This window comes from Scyliorhinus torazame, chromosome 3 (genome assembly GCF_047496885.1).
Source record: "Scyliorhinus torazame isolate Kashiwa2021f chromosome 3, sScyTor2.1, whole genome shotgun sequence".
NCBI classification, from domain to species: Eukaryota; Metazoa; Chordata; class Chondrichthyes; order Carcharhiniformes; family Scyliorhinidae; genus Scyliorhinus; species Scyliorhinus torazame.
This window is the reverse complement of record NC_092709.1, coordinates 251,666,230-251,685,572: the sequence shown is the minus strand read 5'-3', so window position 1 is coordinate 251,685,572 and position 19,343 is coordinate 251,666,230. Positions and strand designations below refer to the sequence as shown.

The 19,343-nt window shown below is 42.7% G+C and overlaps 1 protein-coding gene across 1 annotated transcript in view; it reads right to left on the bottom strand.

Moving 5' to 3' along the window:
* stoml2 (stomatin (EPB72)-like 2) overlaps nucleotides 1–19,343 on the bottom strand; it is a 75,496-nt gene that overhangs the window by 1,194 nt on the left and 54,959 nt on the right. The window contains exons 3-9 of the mRNA XM_072497117.1: nucleotides 15,503–15,602; nucleotides 13,798–13,856; nucleotides 11,852–11,953; nucleotides 9,409–9,543; nucleotides 8,473–8,617; nucleotides 2,598–2,677; nucleotides 2,352–2,480 (exon numbers count right to left, since the gene is read on the bottom strand). Of these exons, the coding sequence (XP_072353218.1) occupies nucleotides 2,352–2,480; nucleotides 2,598–2,677; nucleotides 8,473–8,617; nucleotides 9,409–9,543; nucleotides 11,852–11,953; nucleotides 13,798–13,856; nucleotides 15,503–15,602 (750 nt within the window). The remainder of the gene's footprint in view (nucleotides 1–2,351; nucleotides 2,481–2,597; nucleotides 2,678–8,472; nucleotides 8,618–9,408; nucleotides 9,544–11,851; nucleotides 11,954–13,797; nucleotides 13,857–15,502; nucleotides 15,603–19,343) is intronic.

The following is a 19,343-nucleotide window of genomic DNA, read 5'->3' as shown; positions in this document are numbered from 1 at the left end:
ACATGTGTTTACTGCAGAAAGAGAAAGTATCAGAGAATACCAAGAAAAGCACAGCACTGAAGTCTGTAAATTTTCAAACTGAATGTAAAGAGTTATTCAATTGATGTACATCAGAGTAATGAATAAGTTTGTTGGCAGACATAACTAAACTATCTCCGTACAAATTCTTTCTGTAGGAAAAAGAAGTCTTGGCTTCATGGAGGTGTTCTTTAAATAAAGTTTTCAAATTGTATGCAGAGGACTGCACAGAATCTATTAGCAAATATTTAAGGACTTTCAACTTGCTCAGAACAATACAGTGTAGTGTGGCTCTGAATGAAAGATCAAGAAATGTTTCCAGGTTTGGCCCCTGATGCATTAAGTTATCTTTTTCAGCCATGGCAGCAATGGATAACCAAACTGGGGTTCCATATCCTAGATGATGAGATGGAAAGGGGTCAGTCTGCTTTTCAGTGACCCCCATAGGGCAGTGTGTGCGCTGGACAAGATTGGATTTGGCAGTGATGCCAATAATGAAACAGCTTTAATCTTCTTTGGGCTCACAAATGAAAAATGACAGCTGCATCTTCGGAAGGTTGCTGCCACTTGTAGAAACTTCAGCCAGCAGACTGCAGGTAAGAGGTAAAAGAAATGCACCCAGGAACTTGAATTTGTAAACTGAACCCAAATGTGCTTTGATTTACAAGTGGCACCTGATGAAACACAAAAATCCATGTATGCAAACAACATCCATCGGTCTAAACCGCTGTGCAGATATTTCCTACAAAAAAACTCATTAGTTCAGCATATCCTCAGGCCTTTGTATATCCAAGACAATTGTCCTGATTAGCACAAGGAACTTTATGTATTCATTCATTTTATCACTGTGCTTTAGAAGTTTACTAATAATCAGTGCCCAGGGGCCTCCGATTTCCAGGCTTACCCTGTCCACCAGCCTTTATGAATGTACAATTTGACACCTTCAGTATAATTCATATTTTCAAAGATTTTTAGATAATCATGGTTTGTGTCACCACCAACTCCCAACCACTTTTGAGTTTTCTAAAATGCATAATAACTGACTTTAATATTTGCCACCCTTTAGAGTCCTTTGGCACAATTTCTATTCGTAAAGCTTTTTGGAAATTTTGATTGTTTGCATCGCTATTTCTTCAACTTTCAGGTATTCCTCAAGTATGCTGGGATGCACACCACCTGTGACTATTGTTAGTCTCATTTGTTTTATTCAAAGTATCTTTTTTGCATACTTATCTCTCGTAACACTCTTTAAAAGTTTCCCTCAAACACCCCTACAGTCCTACTCTAACCTTGTAGTGTGAACGCGTCACCCTCATTCCTTCATTCTCAAGTAATCCCATTCTTTCAGTTGTCTTTACAAAAGCCCAATTACTTTCCTTCCTGTTAATTAACAGCATTTTTACATTAACCCAGTGAAACATTATTTTTGTTCCTTTTCTATAACTTTCATACTTCAGTTTTATTCTGTATTGTTCTCTCCATATGTATTAGCTGCCTCTTTGTCAGTCTCATTTTTGCTACAGTCCCTCTATTTATCCATGGCTCGCCTGCTTTTGAAGTACCTCTTTGCTCCCATAACATCATAATATTTGAATTCCATTTTTCCAAACAATTAGCCATTGAAATTAGTTATTTCCCAGTCCAATACTTACCCGATTAGTTATTTCCCAGTCCAATACTTACCTGATATTTCTCTTATCTTCAACTAATCAATTAAATTAAGGACTTTAGTTCCCAAGTATTCTCCCCTCAGTTTATTTCCTGTTTTGTTACCCATCACGTTATTCACGAAGATTAATTCTGTGTTCTTCTCACAACCAACTGTTACTTATGTGGAACTGGCAATTAACACTCAAGTCCCATGAGATGAAGGTTGCTCATCTGCCCTTTGCATTGGCACAGCATAAAAATTCTATATTTCAATGACACTGGCAATCTATTTCCATCAAGTGGTTATCAAATTAAAATCAGTAATAGGTACCAAAATCTGAGATTAAAATTTAAAAATGCATGGTTTGATGAATTTTCTGATTCAAAACACTGATCCAAAGTTCTAATTTATCACCCTCACCGAGAGATGCTCAAAATACACTCAAACAAGACGTCATGGCCAAACTATCAAACCGTAACATAAATGGATAACTTCAAGACTCCTGAAAATATATATTTTCAATAGAAGAGAAACACATCAGACAAAAGCCTTTTAATGAATAAAATAGCAATACGTAAAACACCGTTTAGGTTGCCACTGATACAAGTTGTTTGTTTTGGGTTCCAAGTACTTAACAAGACTGCATCACCTTAAATCTAAAACGTTAGGCTATCAATCTTACCTGTGTCACCATGCTACTGATATCACCTGTATTTGTAGGAAGAAGAATCGTATTGGTCTGTTTGGCCAGGTTACTAAAGGCAGACACATACTGCTCGGCTACACTCAATGAGGCTGCTTGACTTCCACACTGTGAATCACATGAAGGGAAAAAAATAAGTGTAAATTCTTGTTCTTTCTTCATTCCATTTAAAATCAAAAAGCAGATTTTAATGTAATTCAGCTCTGAGGATTCACTCTTTAATACCTGTTGACGAAGAGCTTCAGAGAGCATTTGAATCGCTTCCGCTTTTGCCTTTGCTTTTGCTATGACTGCGTTAGCTTCACCTATGAACAGTTACAGAAATGAAATATGAAAATTCAACCATAAATAATCAAAGTCAGAAACAACATTTATATGCAGCAAACAATTCAATTCCATTTTTAGCATCAATATATTTTTTACCAACAAATATTTAATGAGATTGACTTGGCAGACTTTGGAGGATAGTGAACCAGATACCAAGTAAAATAGCAGAATTCCATAGACTAGGTCATAAATATATGAAATGAAAGGAAAATGAAAATCGCTTATTGTCACAAGTGGGCTTCAATGAAGTTACTGTGAAAAGCCCCTAGTCGCCACATTCCGGCGCCTGTTCGGGGAGGCTGATACGGGAATTGAACCGTGCTGCTGCCCTGCCTTGGTCTGCTTTCAAAGCCAGCGATTTAGCCCTGTGCTAAACAGCCCCTTATATATAATCTGGAAGATTAGAGACCTCTGAAAGGTAGTTTATTTTGATTAAAGTATTAAATGTAGAAATGATAAACAATGATATTGTCTTTCAAACAGAATGATTAACAAAAATAAAATTTAATTAAATCGCCTCTTTGTACGCATCAGTTTTGGGCTATTGATATGTGTAAATTTAATATAATCGAGACAAGAGGTTATAAATACAACAGACAACACATTAACTTGTGATCATTCCAACAGATAATTTTAAACTACAAGCTACAAATTGTGGCGGTGAAGCTTTAGTAATGTATAAATACCACTGTGATCAGTGAGGTTTGATTATAACCTTATATAGGTTATTTGTTTTAAGGCAAGTTTATTCAGAAGGAACGAGGGTCGGGATTCTCCGCAATGGCCCGACCCCCCCCCCCCCCCCGCCCCCGCCCCCCCCCCCCCCCCCCCGCCCCGCCCCCCCCCCCCCGCCCCGCCCGTCCCGGAACACCTTGGACCCCCCCTCCCCCCTTCCGTCCCGGGTGCATCTGGTGGGCAACGGGCTGGACAGGCTGGCAGCTCGCCATCCCAGTTGCATCGAGCCCACCCCTCCGCTGGGTCGCCCTCGCCATCGCCCCGGGCAGCCGAAGGGTCCGTGCGCTGCAGTGTCCAGGCCGCATGCAGGGATGGTCCAGGTGGAGGGTGGTACTGTGGCCATGAGTCAGACATAGTCTAACGATGTAGAGCCCGGAGCTCATCGCAGAGCGGGTTGTCATCATCCTCCATGGCATGCAATAGACACGCTTCCATTGGCGACCGTGTGAGCCCGGCCCGTTGTGCCGCAGGTGGATGTGCAATGGAGGGGTGGTGTGCATGCGGGTGATGTGAGGGTGGTTGGTGGTGGGTGGGATGAGGGTGGTTGGTGGTGGGTGGGTGGGTGAGGGTGGTGGGCTGGTGCCATACTGTGCTGTCTGTGCCCATACCCGGCGATTCCCCCTCTCCCCCCCCCCCCCCCCTAGTCTGTGAACCGGGCAGCTACCAACCCGTCCTGTGCCCGCTGGCCCAGCTGTTAACGGTGGGCAGCCTCCCGTCTATGTCCAGCCCGTCTGTCCTGTACATTGCCCCTATCCTCCTCATCTGGGAGGCCTGCCCTTCATTTCTCCGGCAGCCGCCCCACGCCGACCTCTACCACTGCGCTGACTGGCGTCAAACAACACGACTGTTGACGCCGTTAAATAAGTTGTTTGATTTACGCCGGCCCATCCGGCCCGGAGAATTGGAGCAGCCTCGGGGCCCATAGCGTCGCGCCGCCCCTCGCTATTCTGCGAGGCGCATGGCGCGATTCCCGTTGGCGCAAACTTTTGGCTGCCGGAGAATATCACGGGCAGCGGTGGAGAGGCGGGGTGGGATTCACGCTGCCCCCCGCCGATTCTCCGACCCGGCTGAGGGTCGGAGAATCCCGCCCGAGATGTCTGGAAACTTTTTGCTCAAACTTTAATGAAAACATAGCTCTTAACAGGTCTCTTATGATCATTTGGGAAAAAAAACGGATAAGGCCTTGAATGTAAAGAAATTAATTTTCTTATTAAATGTGGGCATACTCAGTTACAGATTCATAAAGTTAAACAGAACATAGGGAGCAGTATCATATCAAGTTCTGGGAGAAATTGAAGTGTGTGTTGGTTTGCACAGGAATAATCCAGCATTGTGTTGAAATAATCTAACGTCTGAATGGAAATAATTGAATCACCAAAACATGGTTAATCCAGAATGCTGGAAGTGAGTGTAACATACACGAGTACAGGGTATTCAGGAAAGATGCAGGTCTCGGAGAAATAGGGGAATTATTATATACAAGGATCACTCAAGGACTGAAGGTACTCAATGAGCAACACACGATCTTCTTGGTCTCAGAGCGGAGCTTCAAAAAACACATACTATCCACATTTAGGCCAGTCATTTCCACCTATGCTGCATTGCCATTGCCTACATCAAACCTCACTGATACTGACATCTTCATCAATGATTTATCACCTTCAGGCTCAATTTCTCCCATGACCTCCCATTTTCTACCTTTTGTGGATCACTCTCATGAATTAATTTCAATTGGGCAGCACGGTGGTGCAGTGGTTAGCATTGCTGCCTCATGGCGCCAAGGTCCCAGGTTCGATCCTGGCTCTGGGTCATTGTCCATGTGGAGTTTGCAAATTCTCCCCATGTTTGCATGGGTTTCGTCCCCACAACCCAAAGATGTGCAGGGTAGGTGGATTGACATGCTAATTTTCCCCTTAATTGGAAAAAATGAATTGGGTACTCTAAATATTTTTTAAAAAATGAATTAATTTCAATTGCCTATTGGGGGGGGGGGGGGGGGGGGGGGGGGGGGTGTTGTGTGTGTGTGCGCGCGTGCAAGTGCGTCTGGGGGGGGGGGGGGGGAGCCCCTTCTCTGTGAGGAGGGGCTTTGTTTTTGTGGGGTGTGGGGTATCTTTTCTTTAAATCGGAGATCGGTGCTCCCGGCATTCATAGATTCCCTACAGAAGGAGGCCATTCAACCCATCGAATCTGCACCTACCCTCTGGAAGAGCACCCACCCAGGCCCACTCCCTAGTACTGTCCCCGTAACCCCACCAAACCTTTGGACACTAAGGGGCAATTTAGCATGGCCAATCCACCTTAGCCTGCACATCTTTGTCTGTTGGAGGCACCCAGAGGAAACCCACGGAGACTTGGGGAGAATGTGGAAACTCCACACAGACACCCGAGGTCAGAATCAAACCCGGGTCCCTGGCGCTGTGAGGCAACAGTGCTAACCATACCTAAACATTGACTAGGATTTTCCAGTCCTGCGACGATGCCCGCTCCTGGCAGGGCCGGGAAACCCACTCACTAGCTTGGTTTCTCTCTCTTCAAATACTGCCAGATCTGCTATTTCCAGCATTTCCTGTCTTTAATTTTATATTTCCAGCTTTGCTCGTACTTTGGTCTTTCATCACTACATCAGACGTTTTTTTCAATTTTAAATTCATTCATTAATTTTACACAAGATGTAAGCATGCTGATGACATCTGACTCAACCTCAACAGCGCCTCTCCAAATTGTCAGACTGCTTGTCCAACATCCAGTATTGGATGTGCAGAATTTCCCTCAATTAGCTATTGGGAAGATAAAAGCCATCGTCATTGGTCCCTGCCATAAACTCTGTTCCCGGGCTATCAATTTCATCTCTTTCCTTGACATCTGATTGAGGCTGAATCGGATAGTTTGACCCCAAGATGAGCTTCTGGGCACATATCCACCATCACAAAGGTCACATAAATTCACCTGAAACACCACCTGATTCATTCTCTGCCTCAGCTCAAGTGTTGCTAAAAGTCTTATCCATGCCTTTGTACCTCCAAACTTGGCTATTCCAACACACTCTTGATGGTTCCCCATATTCCATCTTCCACAAACTTGGGATTATGCAAAACTCTGCTGCCCTTGCCCTGAATAGCACATCACCCAGGTACTCAGTGATTTACATTGGCACCCGGTTAATCAACACATTGATTTTTAAACTCTTGTCCTTATTTTCAAATGGCTCCATGGCCTCTCTCCTCTCTAAGTCGGTAAGGTCCTCCAGCTCCTTAATCCTCCAAGATATCTCTGCTTTTCTAATTCTGGCCTTTTGAGCATCCCTGATTTTAATCGCTCCACCATTGGAGGGCTGTAGCTTCTGCTGTCTAGGCCCTAAGTTCTGGAATTCTTTCTTAAATCTCCCCACCTCGCTTTCCTCTTTTAAGGCACTCCTCAAAACCTTGTATTTGACCTAGTGTATGATCATCTGCTCTAATATCTCTTTCTGTGCTTCGGTGTCAATATTTTCTTTATAATGCTCCTGTGAAGCATTTTGGCACATTTTATTACAAATTGTTGGTGCTGTTGAAAATGAAGCAAATTACTATTAACAGTGACATAGCAAAATCTCTAATTAGCTTCTCCTAAAATAAATTAAATTGTTACTTTCTAATTCTAATCCCTTTCGCAAACAAATAGGAAGAGTTTCTTGTTTTTTTTAAACTTTGCTTTCAGAGTGTGGTTGATGTTGGCAATATATTGCCCATCCCATGGCCCTTCAACTGCTACAGATGATATGCTGATGATGCCCCGTGATGATGTTGAGTAAGGAATTCTAGGAATTTAACCTGATGAGGAAACAGCAACATCTAAACCGTGTTGACCTCACTTTTTCTTGAGCTCCTTGGTGCAAACCTTCGTTAAATAATGCTCTCATTTCAAGTACAAGTGATCTCACTCTACTAGCCTTCAGCCTTGCTTCCAGATCTGGATCAAGGCTGTGCTGAGATCAAAGCTGTGGAGGTCCTGGCACAACCTTAATGCAACATCATTGATCTAGTTATCTTTATAGATGACTTCTTTCATCATTTAACTACTGGGCAATTTTCCATATGGTCAGTGTATAGCTTTACTGGGAACAGTTTAGCTTGGGAATGGCTAGCTCTTCTGTATTTGCATCCTGGCTTGTTATCGGTGTTCATAGTCTTTACTTGTCCAATACACGCTGCTGCTTATTTTTTTAAGTTCATCCATATTATGCAGAGTGCATCAGGTTAGGCATGTTATGCGGAGAGAAACAAATTGGCTGGACACTGGCATTTGCAAGAATTGTGGCAGATTGTGGCCTCTATTGGCACATTAAACTGAAATGTTTGCAAACATTTTAGCATCATCTTTTGCTGAAATGTGCAGGGCTAATCATCATGGAGTTTCCAATCACTGTGGGAGCTGCTTAAATTGGGTTATTAATTCAAGAACTCCCAAATATTCTACAAGAACAGCAACATTCCTTAATTAGTGCCTAAATCAGTTAACATAGCCATCTGTAACTTTCAGTAACTGCTGGCCACATTTGAAAATCACTGTCCACTCTACATATAACTGAACAAAAGCGATGCGGCCCCTTTCTCAGCCTTTTTGTTCAAACAAATTAAACTTGAAAAATTGTCTAATTAAGCTTGGTACAAGATTCTAGGTACTAATAGCCTTGAAATCCTTGTGCACTGTGGCTGACTCTAATGGGACATCTATCATACTAATTGAGACAAAAAATACTTTATTTTTGCTGTGTCGCAGGACCGGCAAGGGGGGTGGGGGGCCGGGGGGGGTATCACTGCAGGTTTGTTATACAGCTCTGGCATTAAGATACACTGGAGTTTAAGATAAGCTTCATTATGTATCACGCTAAAATGTAATCCAATTATTCTTTAAAATAGTTTGGATGTGTTTAGCCAGCGAAATCAGAATCTGCAATTTACTATGGAAAAATAAATTAAGTCATTTGTAAAGCGCAAGTGAGACCCATTTAAGCAAAAGAAAAGAAAAAAATCTGCAGTTTCAGCAGTGAATATCCAACCTGCAGCTTGGTTAATATTTTCTGCTTTTGTTGCCTCAGATGCCAGAATGCGAGATTGCTTCTTCCCTTCAGCTATATTGATTTCAGCCTCTCTGGTCCCTTCAGATTCCAGCACAGTGGCACGTTTTCGTCTCTCAGCTTCAACCTGAAATAATGTAACCCATTAACAAGCCACATTTCTCTTTGTGCCACCAAACCAGAAAGGTTAGTCAGAACCTTTACATATTTCTACAAAGATATTATACAGAACAAGAAAAACTATGCGACAATTGTTCTACATACGCACATGGCACATATATTGGAACCTGTACAATCTGCTCTGTGCGACATGGGCATCTAGTGGTGCATAAATGTGATGCTTCAGGAATGTAGAACTTACTCGTGATCATCATTGAGAAAAGTAGTGAAGACAAGAGATCGCATCATTAAGGAAAGCATCAGTTGTGGATGCTTCCTCAACAGGAATGAATGAACCTTCACCAGGCACATCATCCTTGTTCTCACGTATCGCCTTGTGGCTGACTTGCGGGCGGGGGCATTATCAAGAATTACGGACGCAGGTCACCTGGTTTCCTTCTCAGTTGGAAATAATGGATGGCACAGGGGGAAGCAATGGATGGCACAGGGAGAAATTTAGAGATGGAAAATAATTTTAAATTTAGAGGGAAGAAAATTGCTATTTTTAAAAAATAAAACTATCATAAATAAAGGAATATCTGGTTTTTGAATATTTCAGTAACAGATGCCAAATTCCTAATGCTTATTGTGACAAATAAAATAAATCTAATGAACGAACAGCACAATATTCTAAATTGTGATTTATTATGATTGTACCTTCTTTTGAAGGTTCTGACAAATATAAACACCTCCCAGACACAAAATGCTAAGCAAGCCAATTATGTTTCCCTTCGAGAAAACTTCAAAATTCACACGTACTTGCATTTGCATGGCTTCCTTTACTTTAGGTGGAACATGAATATCCTTGATCTCATATCTTAGGCAGCGGATTCCCCACGTATCTGCTGCTTGATTTATTTGAGTGACCATATTCATATTCAGTACTTCTCTTTCCTGCCATGCAATGATAGAGATAAGGGAGTTTTTGAGTCTTCAAAACATAACATGGAGATGACTTAACATCACTCTTCTCTGTGTGTCAGGAAGTCAAGTATGAACATTAAATTACATAGATTAACTTCAATACTTAATACAGTCCTTTAAAATCAAGAATTTTGCAGGATGAACGGCGAGGTTCCGCCGGGTAGGACCACACGTGAATGGTGCCGGCGGGACTTGGCCTAACTCTGCGGGCACTTGGCCCATCCAGCGCGGAGAATCGCCGGGGGGGGGGGGGGCCACGTAGAGCGGCCCCCGACTGCGCCAATGGCGCCGATTCTCCGGTGACCGGAGAATCGTCGGACCGGTGTCGGGGCGGCGTCACATGAATTGCCCCCCTCCACCCCCCGGCGATTCTCCGACCTGGCGCGGGGTCAGAGAATCCGGCCCCTTGTTTCTTGTGGACCAATGGGCGAATGGACATTTTCTGGCTCTGTACTTTCCTGCATTGCTAATGGAGATGTGTTTAATCTTCATAAACAATTTGTAGGTCTCCTTTTTTTATTGCAAAGCTTATGGACACCACCTTACTACAATTTATGAAATCTGCAACGCTCAACTGTCCAAGCACCAACAGGAAACACTTCCCCTTTCTTTTAACTAAGATGATACTGCTAATATTTTAGGAAAAGGAAAGTCCATTCAAACTGAAATTGAGGTTTAACAAAATGCTGAAATTAGAATAGTGAAATCAGGTAAGGCAAGAGGAATAAAAAAAGCAGATTATTACTTAAGTAGAGAACAACTGCAGAATGCTGAGGTAAAGAGGAATTTAGGTGTTCTTGTGCATGAGTCACAAAAAGTTAGTGTGCTGGTACAGCAAATAATCAAGAAGGCTAATGGAATGCTATCCTTTATTATGAGTGGAACTGAACATAAAAGTAAGGATACTACGGTTCAATTATACAGAGCATTGGTGAGACAACATCGCGACTACGGTCTGCAGTTTTGGTCCACTTATTTAAGGAAGGATGTAAATGCATTGGAGGCGGTTCAGAGGAGGTTTACCAGATTGATACCTGGAGTGAGCGGGCTGTCTTATAAGGATAGATTGGAAAGGCTGGGCTTGTTTCCCCTCGAGTTTAGAAGAGTGAGGGGTGACTTAATTGAAGTATAAAATATCCTGAATGGATTTGACATGGTGGACGTGGAAAGGACGTTTCCTCATGTGGATGTGTCCAGAGCTAGGGGGCACTGTTTTAAAATTAAGGGTCACCGTTTAGGACAGAGATGAAGAGAATTCTTTCACTCAGAGGGTTGTGTGACTTTGGAACTCCACTTCTCTGACTGAGAGAAAAGGTTTCTCATCTCCCTCTTTCTTAGAAGCAAATAGGTTAACATGAATAATTAACTATCAAAAACATTAAAATTCAACCGTTGAAAGACCGTCGAACTGAAAAGTTCACAGTTTCTCTATTCACGGCATTACCAGATAAAATGTGACTTTATCGCATTTCTACTTCTGTTTCAGATTTCCAGCATTTGCAATAGTTTGCTTTTGTAATATTAAAAAAAGCATTGGGGGTACTGTGGCTGGAATCTTTTGTTCTGGTGTTTAAGTTCAGTGGTGGGCGCTGGGAATGGGACGGCCAACCACATGCAATCTTGCACTATTTAGCTCATTAAATATGCATCTGCGAGGAGCTTGCAGATTCCAGTAGTGGGGGCAGACAGGAAGTTGCCATCCCCACCGTTATCTCATGGGGTTGTAGGACCGGGCACCATATTTAAATAGCACCCAGACAGCCAGTACTATCCCTTGCCACTTTGCACAGCCACTGCTCCAGCCTTCCTTGCTAATCCTCACTCCCTTCTTTGGTCATCCTCCACGCAACTTGCACTGCCACCGGTCTCAAGCATAGGCACATTTACAGACACTCCCCAAAGAGGACAATGCAGCAGCAACAAACCGTTAATTACGGAAGAAGTTGACCTTGCCAGGTGCTCACCACATATGTGCAGTTGTAAAAGTGAAGAACATTCTAATTTCTCGCTGGCGGGGAACTTAATTTGGTGAGGGTTCTTAATTCCAGAGGCATTTTAATGAGCATGCATGATTGTTGATGCATGCAAAAAGCTTTGTGACATTGTTCGCTGGGAAACTTGATCCACCTTTAAAGTTCCAAAAACATAATTCCTAAAGTTCATCCCAGTCGGGAAACTGATATTTTTGGCCTCATGCTAAATTAAGCTCCCCTTCCTGCCAAGCGTCCCGTTGCTGGCAAGACTGGAAGATTCCACCCTGAATTAGAAACTACTTTACCCTAAAAACACTGTCCAATGTGAGCTTCCCAAGTTCAGATCTCATGGTTGTTTGAGCCAGCTGAGTAACTGCATACTCAGGATCTTCAACTCCATAACTTGCCTGAAAGAGGAAGAGAAAATTCAAACATTCTTTTAGCTTTATCAAGCCATTATTACCGTACTATTTTAAAAGTATTACCGTCGATATTACCATCCCCACTTCCAAACTCCCACCCCACCAAACACAATGGATGGGAGAGGGTTAAAAATGAAAAACCATAAAACACGGTGCCAATCTGCCACTTACATGCAAGCCTCCCCTTTTACAGATTAAGAGGTGCACCTGCTCCCCAGCTTGGAGACGTGGCACATTTATTATTTATTATAATATTTAAAGGCGGAGGGAATATTCCTACACTGTCGCTGGGTAAAAATCCTGAAACCCCCTCGCTAACAGAACTGTGGGTGTACCAATACCTCATGGGCTGCAGCAGTTCAAGAAGGTGGCTCACCACCATCTTCTCAAAGGCAATTAAGGATGGGCAATAAACATAAAGATGTAGCCATCAACGCCCACATCCGGTTAAAGATACAAAAGATCTTTTTAAATAATGTTTCCACTGTGCAGTTATGAAACTGATTTTAATTTAACAGTTGCAGCCAGTGTTTCCCAGGACTCGGAGAACTCAACAGCTAAATGGAAAATTAAGTGATTGGCTGCAGAACATAAGTGCTTTCAGAGCTCCCTACAGCCCTTGCTGACCTCACCCTTCAATCCGTAATCATTCCATCCCTCCATTTCTATTGTCAGGCCAATCCATCAACTTATCCCATTTCCATTCTCTCCCAATTGTCAGGATCGTTCCCACTTGAACCCAGAATTATTCCCTCCTGATTGCAGATCCAACGGCCCCCCTACCACACAGCCACTCCATCCTAGTCAATGTGTGGTCTTTCCCACCTGACTGCTGTCAACACCCAGCTCTACCTCATCACCATCTCTGTTAATCCCTCCACTGTCTCTGAATTGTCAGACTGCTTATAAATATCTAGTATTGAAGTTAAAGATATTTCCTCCAGCTGAACGTTGGGAAGACCAAAGCCACAGTATTCAGACCCTGCCATTAACTCCGCTACGTAGCCAATGACTCCATCCCTCTCCCTGGCAACTACCCAAGGCTGAAACTGACTGTTTGCAACCCTCGTATCATATTTCACTCCAAGAAAGCTACTGACCACATGTCTGCACCTTCACTAAGACTGTCTATTTCCACATCTGTTCCATCGCCAGACACCATTCGTTCCTCAGCTCATCTGCTGATGAAATCCTAAACCATGCCTGTGTTTGACTGGACTATTTCCACACATTCCTGGCCGGCCTCTTATATTCTATCTTGTATATACTTAACATTGGATTCTAATGCGCACCAAGTCCCGTTTACCCATCGACCTGAGCTTGCTGATCCAAGGCTAAGCTATATCTTGATTTTAAAATGCTTGTCCTTTTTAAAAATTCTCTCCAAGCCTTCCTCCTACCTATTTCTGTTATCTTCCCCAGCCCTGCAATCCTCATATCTGCACTGCTCTAATTCTAGCCTCATGAGCATCCCCAATTTTAATCTCTTCACCATTGGCGGTTGTGCCTTCAGCTGCCATGGAGTTAAGCTCTGGAATGGTCCCGAAGCCTCAATGCTTCTCTACCTCTCATTCTCTTTTTAAAACACTCATCGGGGCGTATGGCCTACGTCTGATCCTTATTCTTATCTTTTAAATTTATTTTATATTTGAATGGACAAAAAACCAAATCAGCTTGTTTCATGACACAAATTTGCAGGAATGCCAAAATTTTATAAAACAGCTAAATTTATCCCAAAGCAAGTCGATTTATAGTGACACAAAAAGGTGAGGTTGTATTTTATTTCAAGCAGGCAATGACAAAAAAATTACAAACATCACTTTTACTACCTTGTATGGGTCTATTATTCGTAAATATAGTACACCATCAATCTGTAAAGTCACATTATCTGTAACAGTGAATGAAAAATGGTGAGCTTTACACATATTGATCAATGTTTGATGAAATTTCATTCAATACATGATTATTGAAACCAACAGTATTAAACAATATGTCACCCAATACCAATCTGGACATTTCAAACTATGAATACAGACAAGATTAAAAGATTGAGAGTTAATTTATAAAACAAAGCAAATTCTTTAAAAATTTAAGTCTATTATTTTAAAATTCATGCTATTTCTTTATTTCCATTGCTATAAAAGTATTAACAAAGACTCTGATTAAAGCTACATTATCTAGGAAACTCTGAAATGCAAAGTAATGGTCATGTTACATCTCTGCAATGTCACACCCCTGTTCGAAAAATGGGAGCAGGATAAGCCTGGTAACTACAGGCCAATCAATCTAATGATGTGGAGATGCCGGCGTTGGACTGGGGTGAGCACAGTAAGAGGTCTTACAACACCAGGTTAAAGTCCCAACAGGTTTGTTTCAAATCACTAGCTTTCGGAGCACTGCTCCTTCCTCAGGTGAATGAAGAAGTAGGTTCCAGAAACACATATATAGACTAATTCAAAGATGCAAGACAATGCTTAGAATGCGAGCATTTGCAGGTAATTAAGTAAAGACTTAATCTGTAAAGACTTAATTACTGCTGCAGAAACTCTCATCCATACCTTTGTCACCTCTGGACTCATCTCCCACATTTTACCCTCTGTAAACTTGACTCTGCTGCGCATATTCATTCATAGCAACAAGTCCTATTCACCTATCACCCACACACTAACTGACCTATATTGGTTACTATTTAAGCCTCCTCGAACTCCACAACCTTCCAAGAAATGTGCATCAGTCTAATTCTGGCCTCCTGACTTTTAATTCCTCTACCTTTGGTGGCCATGCTGTCAGCTGCTAAGGCCTCTAGAATTTCCTCTCTGCACCTCTCATTCTTCCTTCAAGATGCTCAATAAATAAATAAATCTTTATTAGTGTCACAGATATAGCAGCTGCATTTGTTGTTGTCCCAGGTTAAATCGCCAAAGGTGCCAAAAATATCCAAAGAAGCAAGAATGTGATTAGCTGAGATCACATTTCCAAGTACACACAGAATTTTAAAATTCTGTCATCATTGATGTGGAACTTTCTTAAAGGTGTGGTATAGAAATGCAGTAGGTATGTCATACACCCTTGCTGCGATACCCTGAATAAAGTGTTTCTCTGCGAATTGAGCACGGATCATGGAAGGAAGGATTTTTAATCCGTAAAGGAATCAAGAATTATGGGGATAAGGCAGGAAAGTGGAGTTGAGAATTATAATTTCAGATCAGTCATGATCTCATTGAATGGCGGAGCAGACTCGATGGGCCGAAGAGTCGATTTCTGCTCCTGTGTCTTATGGTCTTATTGAAGCAGAGCTCCCAGACAGACAATCAGTTACCACAGCAACCTCACCCAACACAATTAACCTATTTGATGATTGAGCAAGTTGACGGGCAATGACTTGCACAAAAACATGCCACAGCTCCAATTACTTTACGCTACATGAATACTGCCTATTCCATATGTTGTAGAAAGTTTATACCAAGCACATTATGACAATTTTGTGAAGAAAATTCAAACTTAAATATTTATTAAACATTTTACCGCACTTACCTAATGAAACAGCAGATTGTTCTGGAATATCAATAACAATCTCCTTTAAGCTCTGTACGTATCTTATCCGATCTACAATTGGAATCAAGAAATTCAAGCCCTGTGTAAACAATAATTAATTTGAGACAGATGTATACAATGTGTCTTTTCATGTCATAAAAGCACTAAGGAAGAAAGAAAAATCTTAGTCTTAATGCACAGTAATAGCTAATGAAACAACTTTGAAGATTAAATCACAGTTTGTATTAGACAGGAGTAATAACATTATCTGTGACTGTGATGTTTGACTTCTCTTCCTCGCCTCAAGAACTCCATTTGCCAAGTCCATTGTCCTTTGCTGGCTTTCCTCTGCTGTTCAGCTCGACAGGATTGCCCTGTTTGGATGAACTCAGCACAATTTCAGCAACATAATTCTCTTTCATAATTTTCTGTCTCACTGCTCAGTCATGTATAAAATCCCTCAAGGGTGAAACCAAAGACTTCCAATCCCCCTTCTCTCTATGCTACTCCGTGTCGATATCACCTACAGACATGGATTACCTGTGCTGGTGACGTATAGATCCATTTTTCTAGCATTTGTGCTGTCATTTCATCTACCCGAGTGAGAGGGAGACCGTGAGTACATTTAAGAATTTGGTTCAAAGTGAGAATTGTTTGCACAGGGGGGAAAGGGGTGCTTAGGTAAGGTTTACTGCAAGAAGTGTGACTTAGAATAGATTGCTGGGAGTTGGGTAATTAAGGGAGTTGGGAAGGGAAACGAAAGAGGGGCCCTTTTGCTTTTTGTTTTCTACTTTTCAGGAAGTGGTCTTTTTCAGGAATGAGAAGCTCGTTATTTGGTAAGTGACTCCAGTTAAGTCTATCCCCAAGGTTCAAAATAGTCTAGTAACTAGTGGTAAGGTTGATAAAATACATAAAAACAAAAGTAAAATATATAATTGAATAAAATAATTAAGTAGCTAATTAGAACACATTAAGGATGGCAGGGCAGGTGATTTGTCACCGCTGCAGCATGTGGGAGCTCCTGGATGCCAGTATGATCCAGGGCAAACATGCCTGCAGATTCTTTGTACCTAGAGGCTGTCACATCTCTAAGGACAGGGTCTTCTGATTTAGTCAGTGGTCAGGGACAGGCGTGTACGACTGCAAGTGAGACAGGTAAAGGGACTCAGAGGGCTGGAGAAGCAGGGGTGCCTTAGTCATTATAATTGCCCAACAGGTTTGAGGTTTTTTTCATCTTGTTTGGATGAAAATAAGGGGGTTGCAGGGTGAATGAGCAAACTGACCATGACACCATTGTACAGGAAGCCATTCAAGTGGGTGGGAACAAAAAGGAAATGTAGTGGTAATAGGGGACATTACAATGAGGGGGATTGACACCGTTCTCTGCAGCAAAGAGCAAGACTCCAGATGGCTGTGTTGCCTGCCCGGTGCCAGGGTTCAGGACATCTGCTTCGGGCTGGAGAGGAACTTGCAGTGGGAATGCATGGCTTGTGTGGAAGATGTGGGTTCCAGTTCATGGGGCACTGGCATCAGTAGGGGGGAAAGTGGGATCTGTACCATGGGGACGGTCTACACCCGAAGTGTGCTGGGACTGGTGATCTTGTGAACCACATAAATAGGGAAGTAAAGAGAGTTTTAAATGAAACAGTGAGGGCAAGGGATCAAATTTGGAAGATGTGGTAAATCAAAGAGGAAAGACAAGGCAGAAGAGAAGGGTATTATTACAGGAAATGAAAAACCGAGCATGACAGGAAGGGGAACAGTAAATCAACAGATGAGACTAGAGGTTATGGAAAGAATAAAAGCATAAAACTAAAAGCTCTGTATCTGAACACACATGCATTCTAAATAAAACAGATGAAGTGAGAGTGCACACAGACGCATGATTTGATAGTGGAAGTCTTATGGCACAGTGGGTAGCATCCCTGCCTCTGAGCCAGATGCCCCTAGTTCGAGTTCCATATCAGGACTTGATGGCCAAGAAAGGTGCGCTTATAACATGGTCAAACAGCTTGGTGCGTCAACCTGCAAATCTTCCCAAACACGCCAATGGCTGGTGGTAAGAGCGACAGAGACTCCTGGTCAGCTACGCTTGCTGTGGAGTGGTGCCCCTCAAGTCATAAGTCTAGCGACCTGTCCTGGGAATTACGATGGAAACAGACAAAAGTCTGCCTTAGTACACTACTAGGTCCGGGAAGAGATTAATAGCCATTATGGAGACATGACTGCAAGGGGACGACAGGAGGACCTGAATATTGAGGGGTATACAATATTTGTGAAGGACAGAAAGTGATGAAAAGGTGGAGTGGTGGCTCTGTTAGTTAATGATGGTTTTAGAACAATAGAGAGGGATGGCCTAAGTTCAGGAAACTAGGATGAAGAAGTACATAGAACATAGAACATAGAACAATACAGCGCAGTACAGGCCCTTCGGCCCACGATGTTGCACCGAAACAAAAGCCATCTAACCTACACTATGCCATTATCATCCATATGTTTATCCAATAAACTTTTAAATGCCCTCAATGTTGGCGAGTTCACTACTGTAGCAGGTAGGGCATTCCACGGCCTCACTACTCTTTGCGTAAAGAACCTACCTCTGACCTCTGTCCTATATCTATTACCCCTCAGTTTAAAGTTATGTCCCCTCGTGCCAGCCATATCCATCCGCGGGAGAAGGCTCTCACTGTCCACCCTATCCAACCCCCTGATCATTTTGTATGCCTCTATTAAGTCTCCTCTTAACCTTCTTCTCTCCAACGAGAACAACCTCAAGTCCGTCAGCCTTTCCTCATAAGATTTTCCCTCCATACCAGGCAACATCCTGGTAAATCTCCTCTGCACCCGCTCCAAAGCCTCCACGTCCTTCCTATAATGCGGTGACCAGAACTGTACGCAATACTCCAAATGCGGCCGGACCAGAGTTCTGTACAGCTGCAACATGACCTCCCGACTCCGGAACTCAATCCCTCTACCAATAAAGGCCAACACTCCATAGGCCTTCTTCACAACCCTATCAACCTGGGTGGCAACTTTCAGGGATCTATGTACATGGACACCTAGATCCCTCTGCTCAGCCACACTTTCAAGAACTTTACCATTAGCCAAATATTCCGCATTCCTGTTATTCCTTCCAAAGTGAATCACCTCACACTTCTCTACATTAAACTCCATTTGCCACCTCTCAGCCCAGCTCTGCAGCTTATCTATATCCCTCTGTAACCTGCTACATCCTTCCACACTATCGACAACACCACCGACTTTAGTATCGTCTGCAAATTTACTCACCCACCCTTCTGCGCCTTCCTCTAGGTCATTGATAAAAATGACAAACAGCAACGGCCCCAGAACAGATCCTTGTGGTACTCCACTTGTGACTGTACTCCATTCTGAACATTTCCCATCAACCACCACCCTCTGTCTTCTTTCAGCTAGCCAATTTCTGATCCACATCTCTAAATCACCCTCAATCCCCAGCCTCCGTATTTTTTGCAATAGCCTACCGTGGGGAACCTTATCAAACGCTTTGCTGAAATCCATATACACCACATCAACTGCTCTACCCTCGTCTACCTGTTCAGTCACCTTCTCAAAGAACTCAATAAGGTTTGTGAGGCATGACCTACCCTTCACAAAGCCATGCTGACTATCCCTGATCATATTATTCCTATCTAGATGATTATAAATCTTGTCCCTTATAATCCCCTCCAAGACTTTACCCACTACAGACGTGAGGCTCACCGGTCTATAGTTGCCGGGGTTGTCTCTGCTCCCCTTTTTGAACAAAGGGACCACATTTGCTGTCCTCCAGTCCTCTGGCACTATTCCTGTAGCCAATGAT